The following is a 22,516-nucleotide window of genomic DNA, read 5'->3' on the forward strand; positions in this document are numbered from 1 at the left end:
AATACTAATAATGACAAACTGAACACCTGTCGCATCAACAATAAACTGGTAAGTTAGGAGGAAGGTTCTTTCGCTGACGTCATATAGCTCCTCCTCCTCCGTCTCCTGGATGCTGCAGCCTCATCAAATTTGCCCAAATAGCCGCGTTTTTTATCATAACTTGTAAAATAGGCGCCTTCGTGAATTAATATATGGATCATCGGGAATTACTTTTTATGTTATAAAACATCGCCAAAGATGTCAAAAACGTGTCATCAGCACTTTAAACGTGGAGGACAAAATGTAGACGAAGGAATATGTGAAGGTTTTTTTTTTTGCCTGATCGACACTCCGGAGCAGAAGGTGGCGGTAGTGCACCAATAAGCTGGAGGCTGAAACAAGAAGAAGAAGAAGGAGCTAGCAAACGTTAGCTAGTTGGTTAACTGTTGCCTTACAAAGCATATTAAACAAATTTAGTTGTTTACAATCACAGGGTTAAAAGATAGTACAATGTTTATTTTTCGGTAACTTGGTAAAACTCAAAGCGAAAAAAGTCTCCCAAATTACATTTGTATGTGAATTTGCTTTTTGTTTGCTGTTTATAAAATTCAGTTGCTTGAAGGAGCTGCCAACAGATTCATGGTAACCTCGATGCTGCCTTCAGCTGGGGAAATTCACAGGCATTTTAGAAGGCAGGAAACGAGAGTCCGTTTCGAACAGCCCTTGATGTCTCGGTGTCATTAGACACCCTCCTGAGACAGTACTTTCTCCTTTTCATACTCACCCGAAGTGTCTGATGGACACATTACGATAACCGCGGAATTAATGTAAGTAACAATGATGTAATTATTTAGTTGCATAGAAGTTTGTTTTTCTCAAACTCATTTAATATATCTTGACTGGGTGTTCAGTCTTCTGTTACATTTGAATGCACTCACATATGCATGCGTGTAAGGGTTGTTTTACAACCAGGGTACAAAGTTTGTGTCACAGGGGTCCGAAATTCAAATTGATTCAAACTGGTTCTTGTACCAGTTTTTAAGTGAAGGACAAGTTAAAGAACAGATTTCAGGTAATTTTTTGACATGTGTGTATAGTAGTTTTGTGTAATCTGCTATAAGATAAAGATGATTAAGTGTAGCTTTAAGCAGGGCTGGGAGAAACAAATGAAGTGATTCTCGGAGAGGACTTTTTTTTTTTGACAATTCAGAATCCACTACTTCCATAGTGCTTTTAAATATAAGGCTGTAAGCTTTGTGTTAGTGGTCTCTAATATTTATGTCCCAATATCTTGACCACATTTTAGGATGAAAATAATCATTTTAGATATGTTATTTTATATTGAAAAATTAGAGGACATTTTTTTTTGACACAATTACATACGAATTTGATCAAAATAGTCTGAAAACTTACTGGCATTCAACATTAAAACTTAACTATGTTTCCAATGACATGGAACCAAATATTTGTTTTATGGTATAAAGAATGATTTAAGTGCATCCCTTTTGGAGCTACCTGTGGTCAAAAAAGCACTTTTTCTAAATGACATGAGTAATTTTGCTAAATATGACATATATTGCCATACATTCACCAAAAATGACATTATCACCAAATTTTTTTTTTGCATGGTAAATAGAGCTATCACAGGGCTACAATAAGCAACCAAGTTTATTTAGTCAAGCCTTTTGATATTGAAGATAATAAGTGTTAAATGTGATTTTTAGCTTATGTACCCTGATTGTAAAACAACCCTTAACCATGTTGTCTTTTGTAATAAACGAAGGGCTGACTACTGGAAATCCCAACCCAAAAAATTCTGCCAATATTGCAAGTGCTGGATTGCGGACAACAAGCCTGTGAGTAATCACATTCCTGGTGCCAATTCCCCAAATCTAGAATTAGAGCGGCAGCTACAACTATCGACACCTTTGTCCACAGTTATCGACATCCAGGTGATTTTATATAAATCGGTATGTGGTATTAAATTAAGAAAACATAGTTCTTATTTATATTTAGTCCAAAATATCTTTTATAGAAATGCACCAATGTTGGTGCTTACGTACTGTAAATGAGGAAGTAATTCTAATATTTGTAAACAAATTAACTGATGTTTAACCTGTGTCAGAAAATCTTTGTTCCACTTTCTACCCACTTTCTAAGTATTTTCGTAGATCACATTTTGTTAATCATTCGTTGTTTGTAGTTTACCAACCAATAAATGTCAACAGGCAATTGACATTGTAACCACATGAAAATCCGGGTCAAAGGTCACATGTCATTCCTCAAACCAAAATATAAAATGTATACTGATATTGTAATACAGCCCCGATTCCCAAAAAGTTGGACAAAGTACAAATTGTAAATAAAAACGGAATGCAATGATGTGGAGGTTTCAAAATTCCATATTTTATTCAGAATAGAACATAGATGACATATCAAATGTTTAAACTGAGAAAATGTATCATTTAAAGAGAAAAATTAGGTGATTTTAAATTTCATGTCAACAACACATCTCAAAAAAGTTGGGACAAGGCCATGTTTACCACTGTGAGACATCCCCTTTTCTCTTTACAACAGTCTGTAAACGTCTGGGGACTGAGGAGACAAGTTGCTCAAGTTTAGGGATAGGAATGTTAACCCATTCTTGTCTAATGTAGGATTCTAGTTGCTCAACTGTCTTAGGTCTTTTTTGTCATATCTTCTGTTTTATGATGCGCCAAATGTTTTCTATGGGTGAAAGATCTGGACTGCAGGCTGGCCAGTTCAGTACCTGGACCCTTCTTCTACGCAGCCATGATGCTGTAATTGATGCAGTATGTGGTTTGGCATTGTCATGTTGGAAAATGCAAGGTCTTCCCTAAAAGAGACGTTGTCTGGATGGGAGCATATGTTGCTCTGGAACCTGGATATACCTTTCAGCATTGATGGTGTCTTTCCAGATGTGTAAGCTGCCCATGCCACACGCACTAATGCAACTCCATACCATCAGAGATGCAGGCTTCTGAACTGAACGCTGATAACAACTTGGGTCATCCTTCTCCTCTTTAGTCCGAATGACACGGCGTCCCTGATTTCCATAAAGGACTTCAAATTTTGATTCGTCTGACCACAGAACAGTTTCCCACTTTGCCACAGTCCATTTTAAATGAGCCTTGGCCCAGAGAAGACGTCTGCGCTTCTGGATCATGTTTAGATACGGCTTCTTCTTTGAACTGTAGAGTTTTAGCTGGCAACGGCGGATGGCACGGTGAATTGTGTTCACAGATAATGTTCTCTGGAAATATTCCTGAGCCCATTTTGTGATTTCCAATACAGAAGCATGCCTGTATGTGATGCAGTGCCGTCTAAGGGCCCGAAGATCACGGGCGCCCAGTATAGTTTTCCGGCTTTGACCCTTACGCACAGAGATTCTTCCAGATTCTCTGAATCATTTGATGATGATATGCACTGTAGATGATATGTTCAAACTCTTTGCAATTTTACACTGTCGAACTCCTTTCTGATATTGCTCCACTATTTGTCGGCGCAGAATTAGGGGGATTGGTGAGCCTCTTCCCATCTTTACTTCCGAGAGCCGCTGTCACTCCAAGATGCTCTTTTTATACCCAGTCATGTTAATGACCTATTGCCAATTGACCTAATGAGTTGCAATTTGGTCCTCCAGCTGTTTCTTTTTTGTACCTTTAACTTTTCCAGCCTCTTATTGCCCCTGTCCCAACTTTTTTGAAATGTGTTGCTGTCATGAAATTTCAAGTGAGACAATATTTGGCATGAAATTTCAAAATGTCTCACTTTTGACATTTATGTTGTCTATGTTCTATTGTGAATACAATATCAGTTTTTAAGATTTGTAAATTATTGCATTCCATTTTTATTTACAATTTGTACTTTGTCCCAACTTTTTTGGAATCGGGGTTGTATATGGTAGATATTTACAACAAACTGCAAAAAAAAAAAAACTGAATAGAAAAATCCTGAATATTTCAAGCATGTAATTTTTTTATATGTGAGGAATTTAATTCTTGTCTAATTATATTTATTGCAATAGGATTCTAAATACTCGATAAGCATTCCCTTCTGTTATGAATCAGAAAAATAATTATAAGTCACAGCACTTTTTTTTTTTAAAGTATTTCATCTACTTCAACAATTTTACACAAAGATCGATACATAACAGTTGTAAATATCACTTAATTCCACAGGGTGTCGATAATGGTGGACACTGGTGAAAGTGATTACTATTATCGATACCTCATGTGACTTCTCAAACGCGCGTTTAGATACAAAGTGGTGACTTTCAAATGAAAGCGTAAGAAACAAAGTAGGTTTTGACAAGGATATCATGAAATATTGGTGAATTTAAGTCAAAACATGTCCATGATCTTTCCACCATGCTTACCTGCGATGATGACGTTCGGGTTTTTCTCAAATTGCTGATCATGCTGAAAAAAAAATTCCATCTCCGGTAACGAGTTGTGTCATCAGACGACAAGATCAAAGGGTGGGCGGGGGGTCTTCCGGTTGATTAATTAACCAGTAATAACTGTTGTAACTGAAACTTACCTTTGTAAATAAAATTTTTATTGGTAAATCTGAAAAGGTGTCAAATTATGGACTGTCGATAATTGTAGTCGCCGCTCTAGTATTGGTATTATTTTTTGTTAGGCCTGAGCACATTTAATAAATTTGTTTCTTTTTGTTCTATCGGAACAGAGTATAGAATTTCATGAAAGAGGAAAAAATCACAAACAAAATGTTGCTGCCAAAATTGAAGAGGTAAGTTAAAGCCTTTTGCCATGTTTTGAGAAACCCTAAATGGGCCTTTTGAAGCAACAAACCAATAAAAAGGACAAATTATTCCCTCTCATAGCTGGTATTCTTAATTTGTCTCAACATGTAAAGACCAGCTGGGGCTGCTCTAATGAACAAATTTCAGGGGGAAAAAAAAAGAAACTGTGTTATCATAAGCTGTGGTTCATTTATGTAGAGATACGGTGGTGCTTGAAAGTTTGTGAACCCTTTAGAATTTTCTATATTTCTGTATAAATATGACCTAAAACAACATCAGATTTTCACGCAAGTCCTAAAAGTAGATAAAGAGAACCCAGTTAAACAAATGAGACAAAAGTATTATACTTGGTCGTTTATTTATTGAGGAAAATGATCCAATATTGCATATCTGTGAGTGGCAAAAGTATGTGAACCTTTGCTTTCAGTATCTGGTGTGACCCCCTTGTGCAGCAATAACTGTGAACCTCTAGGATTAACAGTTAATTTGAAGGTGGAATTAGAATCGCAGGGCTTGAAATTCGCGGTGGTCCGGTCGCCCAAGGCGACTTAATTTTTCATTTGGCGGGCAATTCCTGTCACTAGGCAGCCCGGCTGGCTAGTTGAAAATAAAAAATATATATGAAGCGAAGATTCAGACACACAGTCAACTAAAGCCGCCACATATTAAGCGTGTGCCGTGTCTGTGTTAATCGATTGTGTTTATCGGCAGGACGGAAAATACAGAAGAATTCCAAATCATATCGTGTACGAGTCAGGCTGTCGTTTTTTTCACTACTGCGCATGCATATAACGCATCTCGTTGAATATCGCGGTGATCACGTGTAGTATTGGACCAGGTGGGTGGAGCACAGAAGCACGGCAGGCCAGAACTGAGTTCTCAATGAACTATTTATTGCTAGCTTTTCAGCCTTTTATCACTTCCCAGCCGCGCGCGCGCGCGCGCGTGTGTGTGTGTGCGCGCGCACACACACACAAACATGTTCTGGTTGGGGAGAGAGAGCTCCCTTTCTCTGCTCTCCTCTCCTTTTAAAGGGCGCGGTCACTGGGGAAGATACACAAACACAGGTTAATCCCCATCGGGTGCAATGGTTCCACCACTTACCTTCCCTGACTCCGCCCTCCATTCACAGACTGCCGCTTGGCCACGCCCCTGCTGCCACATCACGTTATCAAATTCAATAGATGTGGCCACATTATCGCCCATTTAAACACGTGTTTTTGTTGTTGTTTACATCTACATCTGCCAAAGCTACGTTGCGATGTGGAATTTTCTGAAAGGTGTACAGAAACCGCCAGAGACGGGGACAAAATGACCTCGGTCTGAAGAGGAGAAACGACAAAGGAATTATAAGCAAACGTGGGAGCAGGGTAGGCCTTGGCTGCGATACGATTTTTATGGAATAATTAATTTTTTTCAAGTTGATTCCTAGTCAATATGAAGCTCCTAATGCTTTCTCTCTCATAAAATGGTTAAATACAGAAAGCATGTTAGACATATTTTGGGTGCTATAGTCATGATAGTAAATATATTTGTTTTCAGTACTCATACACCAAGTTGCCAAGTTTTCCAATATATTATTATTTGTTATTATATTATGGTGCTCTGTGTTGTTCTCATTTATGTTAACAGTATCAAAATACTCGGGTCTTGAAATAAATGCACATTAGTCATGAACAATGGTAACTACTCTCTTTTGCATTATTTTTGACAGAAGTAAAATTCATTCATGAACAAATTTTGGCTAGTTACTTTGGAAGGTAACTAGTCTGGCTGGCTGGTGAAAAAAAAAAAGAATTTTGAGCCCTGAATCGGGTCTTTTCAATCAGTGGGATGACAATCAGGTGTGAGTGGGCACCCTGTTTTATTTAAAGAACAGGGATCTATCAAAGTCTGATCTTCACAACACGTTTGTGGAAGTGTATCATGGGACAAACAAAGGAGATTTCTGAGGAGCTCAGAAAAAGCGTTGTTGATGCTCATCAGGCTGGAAAAGGTTACAAAGCCATCTCTAAAGAGTTTGGACTCCAATCCACAGTCAGACAGATTGTGTACAAATGGAGGAAATTCAAGACCATTGTTATCCTCCCCAGGAGTGGTCGACCAACAAAGCTCACTCCAAGAGCAAGGTGTGTAATAGTCGGTGAGGTCACAAAGGACCCCAGGGTAACTTCTAAGCAACTGAAGGCCTCTCTCACATTGGCTAATGTTAATGTTCATGAGTCCACCATCAGGAGAACACTGAACAACAATGGTGTGCATGGCAGGGTTGCATGGATTAAAGTTTTCCGTCGTGTGACGGATTTCCGTCAACTGAACTCTCCCAAGGCCAAATGTGAGGTTGGTGCTGATCCGAGGAGCATTAAAATGACTGGTGGTTGGGTAGAGATTGGGTTATAACACTGTGTTGCAACACCATCAACTATCAGCAGGGTTTATTTAACTTTTTTGTTTTTGAGCCATGCTTTGTGTCGTTCATTTCCTATGTTTGATCATGTTTAAACGTTCGCTGTCTACGGTGCGGCATTAAAAAAACATGCGCTGTCAAAATTGGCAAAATACATTCCCATGTGCTTGGCGTGCTTGTGTCTGACCATTTCTGTTTTGTATTAAATTAAATCTTGCCAAAATGACTTAGTTCAAACCTGGACATGTAGAAACAGAGCATGTTAAAAAAAAGAAAAAAGAAAAAATAAACCCCGGAAAGCCCGCTCCTCTGCTTCAGCCAGACTTGAAGACCCGACGGTGCAATGCTTGCAGGCTGTCAGAAGTAATTAGACCTAAATTTATAGCTAACAAATCAACAGACGCCCCAACAATTATTATTTTCGTTAGGCCAATGTGTAAGGTATGTTAGAACCGTGCCTTATAGCCTACGTTATATCACAATTTAAAGGACGTTTGAGGAGCTGGAGGCTGCGAGCGCAATGATGTTCCGACATGCGCTAAACTTTATTCCCTGAAAATCATACACCAGCGTTCAATGCCCCAAACAGTCAAAATGTCTAGAAGACTATGGTTAAATAATAATCATAGCCTACTAAGTTAAATTATGTCAAAACATCTGTTTCTTAGAGCCTCTGATTTTCCGTTTCAAAAAACAGCAAATTCCGTTTCGGAGAATAGTGAATTCCGTTTCAATTCCGTTTCAGATAATTTGATATTTAATTTAGAAAAAAACTAATAAAATTTAAAAACTGTGACATTTTAGCCCACTTTGTTATATGTTACAATAAAATTATATTTTATTTGATGTTTATATCTTTTGATTTTGCTACAATTAATAACTTGATTAGTAAACAACATCTGTAAATCTGCTATGAAGATGTATTTATATCTTTGCCTGTTAGTTAAGCAGAGTTAACTTGTCCCTCTGCATGTATGGAAATACTTGAATAAAACAACAAAATTATCATTAACTTTTGTCATTTCAACATTTATTCCAAGTCTTCAAACTCTGAATACAAAACAGAATATTATTTAAAACAGAAAACAGAACAGTTGTAAGTCATTAATCATCATGATAAGTGATTGTCATATAAACACACAAACTAGTAAACATCAGTCATCAATGAATAATTTTTATTAATAAAATTTTAGTCATTTAAGAAAAATATGTAGCTGAATCAAGTGCTGCCATCTAGTGTCAAGTGACAGCAAATGGAAACATTTCACAAGACACCATACACAGGCCATGTACCAACCTGAAAACTGACTTGCCTTAACAGGTCTCTATCTCAGTCAATTCTTAACAGATTTCATCTCATCTCATTATCTCTAGCCGCTTTATCCTTCTACAGGGTCGTAGGCAAGCTGGAGCCTATCCCAACTGACTACGGGCGAAAGGCGGGGTACACCCTGGACAAGTCGCCAGGTCATCACAGGGCTGACACATAGACACAGACAACCATTCACACTCACACCTACGGTCAATTTAGAGTCACCAACCGAAAAAAGTTTTAGAAAGCTTAGGATGTGTAGATTCCATTTCTGACAATAAATTCCGTTTCAGATGCATAATTCCGCGATTTCCGTCCGTTTTCTGCGATCGCGGATTTTCAGTCCCTCTAGTTTCTGGCCTATGAAATGATGGAGGAAAATGAGAACGAACGCAAAGTAGATAGCAGCCAACTTCACGCGATTTTTTAGGTAACTTAACACTCGTGTTGGCCACAATATTTCTCTTAATAAAATCTTGAATTGTTTTTGAAGTCGTATTCAACACAAAGTAAGGTCAAATTATAATTTTAATTTAAGCGAAGATCCAAACTTTTTTCTATATTGACGTCGAGCATAGAGGAGCATGTCATTCTGCTTTCGGTTTCGGCAGCATGGATGCACTTTACATGAAAGAAGGCACTGATGTGTCTGCCATCGATAAAGGTGTAAAAAACAAGTGGAGGTGGGCTTGGCTGTACGAAATGGGTGAAAACGGAAAGCCATTTAGTTCATGGTGCAAAAAACTAAACATTCCAGGCGCTTGCATTTGTGTGGTTTGCCACAAAAAAAAAATGTACGGAAGCAATGGAAAGAGAGTGCAATAAATTGAATATATTAATCCATTAATTAATTGATAATAAAGTTATCAGTTCTAAGTTAACCATTCTCAGAATTTCATCGAAATCCACCCATAACCCCCCCCCGTTAATTTTCAGTCAAATAATTTTTTTTTGCTTTAATCCATGGGGTTGCAAGGAGAAAACCACTGCTCTCCAAAAAGAGCATTGCTGCTTGTCTGCAGTTTGCTAAAGATCACATGGACAAGCCAGAAGGCTATTGGAAAAATGTTTTGTGGACAGAGGAGACCAAAATAGAACTTTTTAGTTTAAATGAGAAGCGTTATGTTTGGAGAAAGGAAAACAGTACATTCCAGCATAAGAACCTTATCCCATCTGTGAAATATGATGGTGGTAGTATCATGGTTTGGCCTTGTTTTGCTGCATCTGGGCCAGGATGGCTTGCCATCATTGATGGAGCAATGACTTCTGAATGATATCAGCAAATTCTAAAGGAAAATATCAGGACATCTGTCCATGAACTGAATCTCAAGAGAAGGTGGGTCATGCAGCAGAACAATGACCCTTAGCACACAAGTCGTTCTACCAAAGAATGGTTAAAGAAGAATAAAGTTAATGTTTTGGAATGGCCAAGTCAAAGTCCTGACCTTAATCCAATCAAAATGTGGAAGGACCTGAAGCGAGCAGTTCATGTGAGGAAACCCACCAACATCCCAGAGTTGAAGCTGTTCTGTATGGAGGAATGGGCTAAAATTCCTTCAAGCCAGTGTGCAGGACTGATCAACAGTTACTGGAAATGTTTAGTTGCAGTTATTGCTGCACAAGGGGGTCACACCAGAAACTGAAAGCAAAGGTTCACATACTTTTGCCCCTCACAGATATGTAATATTGGATCACTTTACTCAATAAATAAATGACCAAGTATAATATTTTTGTCTCATTTGTTTAACTGGGTTCTCTTTATCTAATTTTAAGACTTGTGTGAAAATCTGATGATGTTTTAGGTCATATTTATACAGAAATATAGAAAATTCTAAAAGGTTCACAAACTTTCAAGCACCACTGTAAGTGGGATGGTGCATATTTCTCACCCCTCCTCTCGTGTTTCATTACAGATTAAAAAGACTAGCACTGATAAAGCCAAGAAGGAAAAAAAAATGTCCAAGGAGTTTGCAGCAATGGAAGAGGCTGCTCTGAAAGCATACGAAGAAGATATGAAAAGATTAAAAACAGAAGCAGGTAACCTCACTCTACAGTTTTACCCAATATCAGGAATTTTTTTTTACATTCCTATGTTGCTTTTTCTCCTGAGTTATTCATTCACACTTTTTTTTTTTTTTTGCGGCAGTTTAAATTAGTTTGTGTCTTTTTGCATGTGAACACTGGATTTAATTTTTTTTTTCCTTGATTGTATGTCAGTTTTTGACTGAATGGTGAAGCCATAAAGTTGTGGCAGAAGTTAGGTTATCTGTGTATGTGCACACCTTTTCCATACTGTGTAAAATCCTCAAAGAATTACAGCTTACAACTAATAAATAAATAGGCTCTTTCGGCGTGGTGCAACTGTTGGAAGACGTATCCCTTTTTTGGTGTGGCCGCACTTCAGGAGCTGAGGACGATGATTCTTAGAATGCCATTTTAAGGGATTTATTTATTTATTTATTTATTTATTTAAGCAAGCTCTTTCTTCTGGGTAAGTACTCTCCCAGCACAAGAGGACCCATGAGCAACATGTGTGTACGGTGACTGGTCCAGACATCAGTGTATGCTGACTGGTCGAACACATGAGCCAATGCAGCACCAGAAACTGCCATTTTTATACCCCACTGGCCAAAAGGCCCGAAGGGGGATTATGTCAGTCTGTCCATCCATCTGTCTATCTGTCCGTCCCAGGAAGGGTACTCACCTTCTGAAATCAACTCCTCTCACAATTTTTGGAGGAATTTCATGAAACTTGACAGGATTCTTTGTTATATGTCTGTAATATGCATATTGCAGTTGCATTCAATTCAGTCGCATTTTACCAGAGTTATGGCCCTTGATTACCAAACTTGTACTTCGACAATTTCATGAGGGTGTATTAAGCACTTATAGCATAGATATAGTTGCTAGTGGGGGATATTGCGCTGTCCGAGCACACTTGTTAAATATCCTTGTAAACGTTACCCATGTAAATAACACTCTTAACGTTAAAATTAAAAATAAGGGAAAACAAAGTTTTATTGAGCTTATATGCAACAGAGGAAATGCAACATGATTTTGACATGTCTAAGTGAAATATAAAATCTTTTAATTAAACAATGTGCTCATCTATGTTTTTTATGCCATCACGTAAGAGAAGAGGTTATAAAATAATAATCCACACTGACGTTCGGTAAACGTATTTTAAGCAACAATTTTCCATCATGAATTTGCACTTTATAATGTAAAATAAAGAATTTCATGTTAGCACGTAACACTTCCCGGTTTCCCCATTCTACAGTGCAGTGGGATGATCTGTTTCTATAGAAACCTGCAACCAAAATGCAACACATGAAAGTGGACAAGTTTAAATTCTAATGTTATCAGTTTGCTGTTTTCAAAGCAATGCAAGAACATTGGTGGGCAGAATGCACATTCATACGAAAACAAACGAGTGATGTTGCTCTAGCAACTTTTGGCTGGCATATGTCACTACAGCGTTCCGACTGGCTGTGTGAATGCAAACAGAAAAAAGCCCTTGATTTATGTAGTTCTTTGGGAGGAGCTCCTCACTTGGCAGATCCTCTCAATGAGTCCCTAAAATTGTTAGGTCTGAAAGCACCTGTTCATCTAATTAAACTTGTCTTAGAGCTTAAAATTATATTGGCCCATATAATTCCCCAAGAAAATTAGAAGAATCTCTTAGGAACAAGTTGCAAGTTGATCATGTGGAGCAAAACCATAAGGAAGTGTGGAAGTCTGACTTTGAGTGTGCATCTAGACTGACTACAGTATCATTGCTCATGCAGATATGCGTAATAATCTATATACTAAGTGGCAAAATTTGTTTGTTTGTCTTGAGCTAACGTCGCCATCTCTCGACGGATTTTCACCAAATTTGGCAAGTAGGTCCGGGGATGACCCGAAATTTTGCAGATATAAACAAAATTCATGTCCAGGCCCCAGGGAAGTCCCTGGGGGGCCACAACATCCACCTACCCCCTCCCTCAATGCCTTTCACGTTACATTTATCAACACAAACTCTCGACAGATCTTCACTAAACTTGGCGTGTAGGTACAGGAGATGGCCACAATTTGGCAGAACTCAAATTCCATATTTGAGTCCCCAGTGGGCCTCTGGGTGGTGGATGTTTGGATTTTTGTTTGTCTTGGGTTAACGTCCCCATTTCTCGATGGATCGTCACCAAATTTGACATGGAAGTCTGGGGGCAACCCAGAATTTTGCAAAACCTGGGCAACACTGGGTAACCTGCTAGTGCAGTGATAAAGTGGAAGTTTTGTATTCCCATATGACTCAATTTGATTGTTCTATAATGTTATTAAAACTAAAAGGTAAATAAAAATGGTTTCTCCCAGTGAAAAAATACTATCTGTTTTATTGGACTTAGGAACTTCTGTTCAGGCTCAAAAATTTGAGGTTGAAGATACTGCAGAACCTGATAGCAAGAGTGAGTCTGGTGACTGGGTGCAGGGAACAACAGACAATGGACAAATTTACTATTACAACACAACAACTGGAGGTCAGTTTCTGCTTGTTTTATTGCATACAGTGCTACCAAAACAAGTCAAAAGTTGTGAAATTTACTATATGACCTGCATTGTCATTGATTTTTAGAGTCTCAGTGGGAAAAACCAGAAGGGTTTCAAGGTCCGAGTGAGTCATCAGCTGCAGACCAAACTGAGGTGAGTATTCCTTATTTTATCCAATTGTGAAAGCTTGATAAATCTTTCAAAGTTTAATAAAATGTTAGGTAATTTATAAAGAAATAAGTTACTAATTAATTTTGAAATATCATTCAAAATTAGGATTTACATACTGGCCACTTTTTTTTCTCTCTCTTCTCCTTTTGAAACAGACAGGGAATGTATGGATGGAAGCTATGAGCCCAGAGGGATATGTGTACTACTATAACACAGAGACTGGAGGTGAGTTCACATTTACGCAAGATATCATCTTGGACCCCTGATAGTTTTCATGCATCTTTAGTCTCAAGATTTTATCTGGATAATGACCATTTTCATAAAATTGCAGCTACTTTTAACCAATAACTGCACCCAAGACAGATTTTAAGCCAGTTAATATCTGATTGCTTAAACCACTTAAGGAGGGCTGATGTGAATTTTAGCCAAACTTAATACACACACATGCAATAGAGGTAAGGCGAAAGGCAGTCAAAAACCACCGTGAGACACAGGGAACAACACATATACTTCAAAGTTTCAGAGTTACCGGAGTCCTTATATCCGTGCCATGATTGCGCTCTGATCAGGGACAGGTGCAAGGGCATTTCTAGCTATTGCAAAGACCAGGGGCTAAGTCATGTTTTCCTGGCGCTTGTATTTTTTTTAAGAGAGCTTGACATAGATAGGTTGGGGAGGTTGTATCTAACTTTACAAGAAATATCACCCACACGCACACTCAAAGGCTGTGCCATCTTTATTACTGATTTTTGCACTGCTCTTTTTAAATTTATATAATTTAAACTTATTCTGTCTCATTATTAAGTTATCAACACCTATAATGTCTCAGGAAACTGAGACACGTGCCAAATGACTATTTAATATCATGAGTAAAATTTATTAGTTTAATAAAAAATATAATTTCTCACTCGCATATCTCTCCTTTAGGACCACAAGGACAAATTCTAAGATACATTATTATGTTGCAACATTCAAAATCCCAGATGACATCCCGTCTCACAAGACTATGATCATATAAATGTCTTCCAAATTTCTCTCTCTCTCTCACACACACACACACGCACGCACGCACGCACACCATTTCCTCCAATGTATCCAGGCTTAGTTGACTGCAGCAGCTCATTTGTAGTGTCTGGACAACACACATTTATGTTGACATTAATATTGCGTGTCAAAACAAAAGACATTTTAATCCCTCTGTGACTAATATGCTAAAGGCTGGTTATGGTAGGCTGGCTGGTTCTGTGTAGGCTACATGTAGCATTTAAACGCATGATTAAATTATGTCAGTGCAACTATTGGTGTCTACATGAACACAAATTGTTGTTGACCTGTTAAATAAATGTAGTTGTGGTAAATAGACCACCACTGTTGACATTCATGACACCACTCGAACTTTTGAGCTGACCTGGCACACTAATCGTACACACCCTAGACTGTAAATTCAAGATAACCAGGCTACCCTTAGCGGTTTTTGTGTATCAACATAATTTGGTAGGTTATGTTGTTGATACATTCTATATATACACCCACGGTAAATGACTTGCCATCTGTTTTCATCTTGGGGGGGGAAATCCAACAATAGTGGATTGATTTTTTTATTTTTTATTGAAGTTGTCTTCCAACCAGTTCTGAAAGTTCTTCTTCTGTTGGTGGTTACCAAAATTTTGACTGTACACTGTTTCAGCCAGTAGTTTCTATTAAGCTGCTTTTTTTGGGGAGGCGAAAAATACTCAGGGCTAGGCTCAAAAGACCTGGGGCTATAGTCCCAAGTAAAGGGGGCTAACGCCATGCATGGATGTGAAATGTAACCAGACAGCTGCTTTTTTTTTTTGTGTGTGTGTGTGTGTATAAAGTGAAAGTGCAGGCTCACGTCTGTCCACCAGGCACCCAGCAGAGTAACACCATAATAAATGTCATGGTGTTGTTTCTGGCGCATGGCATGTGATATCAAAGAAAGGAATAAATATTTATTCATAACTGTGATATGTATCTCATTATTGGTATCATGTCACAAGACAGTGCAGCAATTTATTGACGTGAAATACACAACACTACATGAATCAGTGGTTAATGTGCTATATAATATTTTTCTATTCTGGTTGATTTTGTGCCCTTGCAAATATTTTGGTCAGACACTCATCGGCAGCTCCGCTTTTAGGCAGTGCCTAAATATCTCTTATCCATCCATGTTTGAGTGTTCACTTTTTCATATTTGTATCTGTGTACTGTGTACAGATTTTGTTTTTCTTTTAAAATAAAATGTCTGTGTGCTGCCAGCTTACTCTCACTGAGGTTCAAGTATCGCGCTCTGAGTACAAATTACATGAGAGGATACGAGACTGTGAGGCCACTTACTCGCCAAATGACTTTCCGAGGCTAGTGGATCTAGTGGATACATCACTTCTAAATTGTTGTAAACAGCCCTAAAGATGCCAGAGTGTCAAGCATTTGGCTATAAAAATAAGCCCGATAATTGCAGCAGTGAACACACGCACACACACATCCAACCTTTGGGAGCCTTTTGCTGCCTAGAAACACTCCAACTGGCTACTTTATTTTTTTAATTAATTAATTTATTTTTTAAACAACATTTAAATCTTCCTTGTATTTGTGACATGCTTTTGTTAGCTTTTCAGTGAACAAAAACAATTTTTTTTTTTTTTTTGGATGGCAAGAATCTCATTGCTATGGCAACGACCATTGTTTACTAGTATCTGTCAGTACTGCATATGCGTTATCTAGCTGAGTGAGGATGTCCATCTGTTGAGCCGTGTATGTTGTTGCCAGTAAAAATCACATGGTTACAGAAAATTTTTGATTAGATCTTTAGAATTAGAAGCCTTTGTCACACATACATTACATCACAGTGAAAGTCTTTCTCTGCATTTAACGCATTTGAAGCAGTAAAGAGAGAGCGAGCACAGTGGCACCTGAGGATTTAGTTAGTAATTTTTTTTTTAATTAGAAGCCTTTAGTTGATGACTCTGTATTACTATGGGAAACGGCATACTAGTTACATCACAAACGGATGTCTGGTTTCAGTGCAAATGGCTGTGCCCAGGTAAGCCTATTTTTAGCAATATCATAACTTTGATAAATTGTTAGTTTTATTTTTAATTTAAACATGCGCGAGGGATGCATCAAGGCACTTGCTGTGATTGGCAAACAGCATTCATTTTTGGGTTCTGCTTGACTTTAAGGAGATAAAAGGTCTGGAGTTGATTCCAAGTATTGAATTTACATTTCATGGGAACTCTCAATATGTATGGAATTAGTTTTGTGCCAAAATGTTCATACAATACTTTTGAAATATCAAACAAAAACGACAAATCAAAATACAAAAAAAAGGTCAATTTTTTTAGACTGGCAAACAAAATTTTCGTGTAATCGTGCAAAATATCAGTCTATTACTCTTCAGAAACCTTTTATTTTTGTTCCGCGTCTTTCTCAGTTTTGTTTGACGTAATTTATTTTGGTTGCGATTCCAGCTTTCTCGTTTGCGCTCCCTGACTTTTTGCTTGCAGTTTTGGCACAAACTTCATGTGTGGGTGGGCTGTCCCATTGGGTAACTTGTGTTTGACTGTCAGCTACGCTCAGCGATTCCCCCGGAAGCTGTTGCAGCCATTTCCTACTCGGATTTTGGCGGACTGTTTGACGAGTGACCGATCCATTGACAGTAAACAAGGATCGAGTGGACTTCAGTGGCGACTATGATATTGAATTAATTCAACAAAGTGTAAGTACGGGACAAATGTGTTGTATGTGTTGCAGTAGTGCACATTATGCAGGTGTTTCGTGGCAAGTCAAATGTTAGACTTGGCTCCACTACCCAATATAATAGCTGTCTTGCTAACGTTAAATACGCCTGCATAATGTGCACTACTGCAACACATACAACACATTTGTCCCATACTTACACTTTGTTGAATTAATTCAATATCATAGTCGCCACTGAAGTCCACTCGATCCTTGTTTACCGTCAATAGATCGGTCACTCGTCAAACAGTCCGCCAGAATCCGAGTAGGAAATGGCCGCAACAGCTTCCGGGAGAATCGCTGAGCGTAGCTGTCAGTCAAACACAAGTTACCCAATGGGAATGCATTCCTGGACAGCCCACCCACACGTGAAGTTTGTGCCAAAACTGCAAGCAAAAAGCTGGAATCGCAACCAAAATAAATTACGTCAAACAAAACTGAGAAAGACGCGGAACAAAAATGAAAGGTTTCTGAAGAGTAAAAGACTGATATTTTGCACGATTACACGAATAATTTGTTTGCCAGTCTAAAAAAAATTGACTTTTTTTTTTGTATTTTGATTTGTTGTTTTTGTTTGATATTTCAAAAGTATTGTATGAACATTTTGGCACAAAATTGATTCCATAAATATGCAGTCCAGAGAAGTTTTGATGCAAGCCATCATTAGGCTGGGGGGGGGACTATGGGAGATAGCAAAAAAATTTAGGAGTAGCCAAATCAACAATTTGGTACGTTCTGAAGTAGAAGGAATGCATGGATGAGCTCAGCAACACCAAAAATCCTGGAAAACCATGGAAACAAAGTGCATGATTGTTAAATTCTGTCCTTGGTGACGAAAACTTCCTTCACCACATTTAGCCAAGTCAAGGCCTATAATTGTCAGTCTATAATCAAGTGCTGCCTTCATGAATATAAATACAGTGGGTTTACCTCAAGATGCAAATCACTTGTAACACTCAAGAACAGAAAGACCAGATCAAACTTTGCTAGAAAACCTGCCCAGTTGTTCAGAACAAGATTCTTTGGACATATGAAACCAAGATTAACTTGTACCAGATTGATGGGAAGAGAAGGAAAGGAAGAGCTCATGATCCAAAGCCTACCACATCATCTGTCAAACATGATGGACATGGGCATGTATGGCTGCCAATGGAACTGGGTCACTGGTGTTTATTGATGCAATTGCTGATGGAAGTAGTTGGATGAATTAAGTTCATAGAGCTATCCTTTCTGCTCAGATTCAATGAAATATTGCAAAACTAATGGAATGGTGTTTTACAGTACAGATGGATAATGACCCAAAACATACCATGAAAGCAACTGAAGAGCTTCTGAAGGCAAAGAAATGGAATGTTCTTAAATAGTTGAATCAGTCAACCAAATTGAGCATACTTTTCAGTTACTGAAGACAAAACCGAAGACGGAAAAATCCACAAAAAGTTCAGTTTTTCTCTCTTTCTTTCTTTTTCTACCAACACACAGATTGTACAATACTTCCTTTCTGTTTAGGACAGTTGTTGAAGCAGGATTATTTTCTCATGTTATTTGCCATTTTCACTTCATTCTCACAGTCATGTTTTCACAGTATTTATTGGTCGCAGGCTGAATGAATATTGTGAATTATATGACCAATAAATATTGTTAAGGCATGAGAATGAAGTGAAAATGGCAAATAACATGAGAAAATATCCTGTTTCAACAATTGTCCTAAATAGAAAGGAAGTATTGTACAACCTTTGTGTTGGTATTATAATAAATAAATAAAGAAAGAAAGAAATAGGAAGGAAGAAGCACTATACGAAAGAGAAAGATTCACTGTATAAGAAACTGAAATATCCATAAAAATAATTACAGTAATAAAAGAGCCATTCAAAAAAAAGGATCAGAGACTGGACTGGGAAGAAAATAAAACGGAGAAGGGGAGTGCGATAAAGATATGTAAGAAATGGGATTAAAGTGGAGAAAATAAGAGATAATGAAAGGAAAATAAGTTGGGACATATAGTGGTGCTTGAAAGTTTGTGAACCCTTTAGAATTTTCTATATTTTTGCATAAATATGACCTAAAACATCAGATTTTCACACAAGTCCTAAAAGTAGATAAAGAGAACCCAGTTAAACAAATGAGACAAAAATATTATACTTGGTCATTTATTTATTTAGGAAAATGATCCAATATTACATATCTGTGAGTGGTAAAAGTATGTGAACCTCTAGGTATTAGCAGTTAATTTGAAGGTGAAATTAGAGTCAGGTGTTTTCGATCAATGGGAATGACAATCAGGTGTGGGTGGGCACCCTGTTTTATTTAAAGAACAGGAATCTATCAAAGTCTGATCTTCACAACACATGTTTGTGGAAGTGTATCATAGCACAAACAAAGGAGATTTCTGAGGAGCTCAGAAAAAGTGTTGTTGATGCTCATCAGGCTGGAAAAGGTTACAAAACCATCTCTAAAGAGTTTGGACTCCACCAATCCACAGACAGACAGATTGTGTACAAATGGAGGAAATTCAAGACCATTGTTACCCTTCCCAGGAGTGGTTGACCAACAAAGATCACTCCAAGAGCAAGGTGTGTAATAGTCGGTGAGGTCACAAAGGACCCCAGGGTAACTTCTAAGCAACTGAAGGCCTCTCTCACATTGGCTAATGTTCATGAGTCCACCATCAGGAGAACACTGAACAACAATGGTGTGCATGGCAGGGTTGCAAGGAGAAAGCCACTGCTCTCCAAAAAGAGCATTGCTGCTTGTCTGCAGTTTGCTAAAGATCACATGGACAAGCCAGAAGGCTATTGGAAAAATGTTTTGTGGACAGAGGAGACCAAAATAGAACTTTTTAGTTTAAATGAGAAGCGTTATGTTTGGAGAAAGGAAAACAGTACATTCCAGCATAAGAACCTTATCCCATCTGTGAAATATGATGGTGGTAGTATCATGGTTTGGCCCTGTTTTTGCTGCATCTTGGCCAGGATGGCTTGCCATCATTGATGGAGCAATGACTTCTGAATGATATCAGCAAATTCTAAAGGAAAATATCAGGACATCTGTCCATGAACTGAATCTCAAGAGAAGGTGGGTCATGCAGCAGAACAATGACCCTTAGCACACAAGTCGTTCTACCAAAGAATGGTTAAAGAAGAATAAAATTAATGTTTTGGAATGGCCAAGTCAAAGTCCTGACCTTCATCCAATTGAAATGTTGTGGAAGGACCTGAAGTTAGTTTTGATTTTCCAGTTCCACCAGATCTTGTAGATCACTGTACAAGTAGCAGTTACGTTTACTTGGATCATGACTTTAATTAAAAAAAAAGAGAAAAAAAACCCTCTTCATCAACATCTTCAGTTTCACTTCTTTCTTCTTCTCTTTCTGGCTCTTCTGTCCTACTCTCATTCTTGCAGAAATTTCTTATCTGATTTTAGAGTTAGGCAGTTATCACACTGAAAAGAGGAAAGAGGTGTACTTGATGACAGTAGCTGTCTTGTAAAGTCTGGAGTGAGAGTTGCAAAAATACTTGAATGAGTGGAGTTGTAAAAATATATTTTATAGTTGCAGAGATACGGTGATTTTAGTAAAAAATCAATAATGGTAATTGCATGCTGACACCCCCCCCCCCCCCCCCCCCCCAATCTCTACCTAACGTTTTAGCACAAAATAGAAAGGGTCTACATGGTCCTAATTGGTACTGTTAGAACCAGATAAGGTTGTAATTTTATGAGCAACTTAGTTTTGGAGGTTAACCCTAACCAGGGTTCGAATTACGAGTTCATCTTTGTGGGGGTCTCTCTCTCTTTTTATGCCTCCGCCACTGTAAGGTGCAGGAGGCATTATGTTTTCGGGTTGTCCGTGCGTCCGTCCCGAAACCTTGCGAACGCGATATCTCAAAGGCTAATGAAAGGAATTTCACCAAACTTTCACCATTTGTGCGCTTTGGGACAAACATGAACTGATTAGATTTTGAGATCAAAAGGTCTAAGGTCAAGGTCACTGTGAGGTCAGATGTCTGTCCGAAAACCTTGTGAACACAATATCTCCAAGGCAGATGAAAGGAATTTCACCAAACTTTCACCATTTGTGCATTTGGGGACAAAGATAAACTGATTAGATTGAGGTCAAAAGGTCTAAGGTCAAGGTCACTGTAAGGTCAAATGTTTGTCCGAAAACCTTGTCAACACAGTATCGCCAAGGCTACTACAAATAATTTCACCAGGTCAAGATTACTGTGAGGTCAAATGTCCATCCCCAAATCACAACTTAATAAGGCGTGTAGTCTACCGGGCGGAGGCATCCCCATCGACGCCATTGGCGTCGAGTTCTATCTATCTATCTATCTATTTTTTTTTTTTTTTTATAAAGGGAATAGTGCATGGGTGCAGTGAGTAAATATATAAATAAATAGCCTAACTGGTGCACTTTCCGTGAGTGAGAGGCTATGTGGTTCGTTAGGCTATACTTGCAAACACACAGAGTAGCCTAACATATTGTTTTTGCTATTTTCCTATAGCCTACACTGTAAACAGAGGGCGAATGCATTCTGCTAGTAGAAAGTAAACGCCTTTCTCTTACCATCACACAGGCAAAATAGACCAAAGTAGTCTGTTTTCAGCAGGCTGTGGTCGTGATATTTTTCATGAAAACTTAACCAATGAATGAAACCAAGGTTAAGTGGTTCTTCTTCTGAAAGGATTAATGTGTGTGTTTTTAGTGTTTGCGAGCACTCAAAAGGATAGTTTGCGCTCATAGTGGCGTGGTGGTGCTGCATTCATGAGAGTATGCACCTAGCTGTAATGCATTCTTCTGGAAAACATGTTTATTCTTAGATTAGATAAAACTTTATTGATCCCTTTGGGAGGGTTCCCTCAGGGAAATTAAGATTCCAGCAGCATCATTACAGATAAACAGAAAAAAAGAAATAGAGAAAAACTTCTAGATAAATTAAGTATTTACATCTACAAATATAAAAAGAATAAGATGTGGGGAAGAGAGGAAGGGGGGAGAGAGAGGAGGGGGAAAAAAGGGAAAGGGAGGCAGCAGGAGAGATATTGCACATTATATTGCACATTGTCCGGTATTGCTTATTGTTAGGCTAGGCTACTGCTCCTTCCCGTCCTCTGTCCTCCTGTTAAAGAGACTCCCACAGATATGATTTTACTGCTCTCATGAGAGCCAGTCCTCACTCTTATGGGAGCTCAGCTCCCACGTAATTCGAACTGTGACCCTAACAAATTCATGGCTACTGCATGCTTGCTGCACACAATGCATATGATGCAACCCGTCACCCGCTTCTGCTGGCTCCAGCGCTGAAAGTGAAAGTAAGTGCCTAACACAAGCTTGACACTTACTGTGTGGTGAGCGCTTTGGGATGGCACTTCTGACTTTTGTTTCCAGATCGTAGGAACTGCTCCACGTACTAGACATTGCTCAAATCCTTCTATGTCAATTTGCCTCACAAATTTATCTTTTCCAAAATGTATAGTGCAGACACCAAACCGTCCCGTCCGCTTAAAGTTACCTCTCTTTATCTGTGCAAATCGAACCCATTCATTCTGGAAGTGTCCTGCTGACTTT

The 22,516-nt window shown here is 38.4% G+C and overlaps 1 protein-coding gene across 1 annotated transcript in view; it reads left to right on the forward strand.

Annotated features, from left to right (window-relative positions):
* Nucleotides 1–345: 345 nt before the first annotated feature.
* wbp4 (WW domain binding protein 4) overlaps nt 346–22,516 on the forward strand; it is a 36,750-nt gene continuing 14,579 nt past the window's right edge. The window contains exons 1-8 of the mRNA XM_060919218.1: nt 346–405; nt 592–806; nt 1,763–1,835; nt 4,693–4,755; nt 10,401–10,524; nt 12,876–13,007; nt 13,103–13,170; nt 13,344–13,413. Of these exons, the coding sequence (XP_060775201.1) occupies nt 805–806; nt 1,763–1,835; nt 4,693–4,755; nt 10,401–10,524; nt 12,876–13,007; nt 13,103–13,170; nt 13,344–13,413 (532 nt within the window). The 5' untranslated portion in view covers nt 346–405; nt 592–804. The remainder of the gene's footprint in view (nt 406–591; nt 807–1,762; nt 1,836–4,692; nt 4,756–10,400; nt 10,525–12,875; nt 13,008–13,102; nt 13,171–13,343; nt 13,414–22,516) is intronic.

This window comes from Neoarius graeffei, chromosome 4 (genome assembly GCF_027579695.1).
Source record: "Neoarius graeffei isolate fNeoGra1 chromosome 4, fNeoGra1.pri, whole genome shotgun sequence".
NCBI lineage: Eukaryota > Metazoa > Chordata > Actinopteri > Siluriformes > Ariidae > Neoarius > Neoarius graeffei.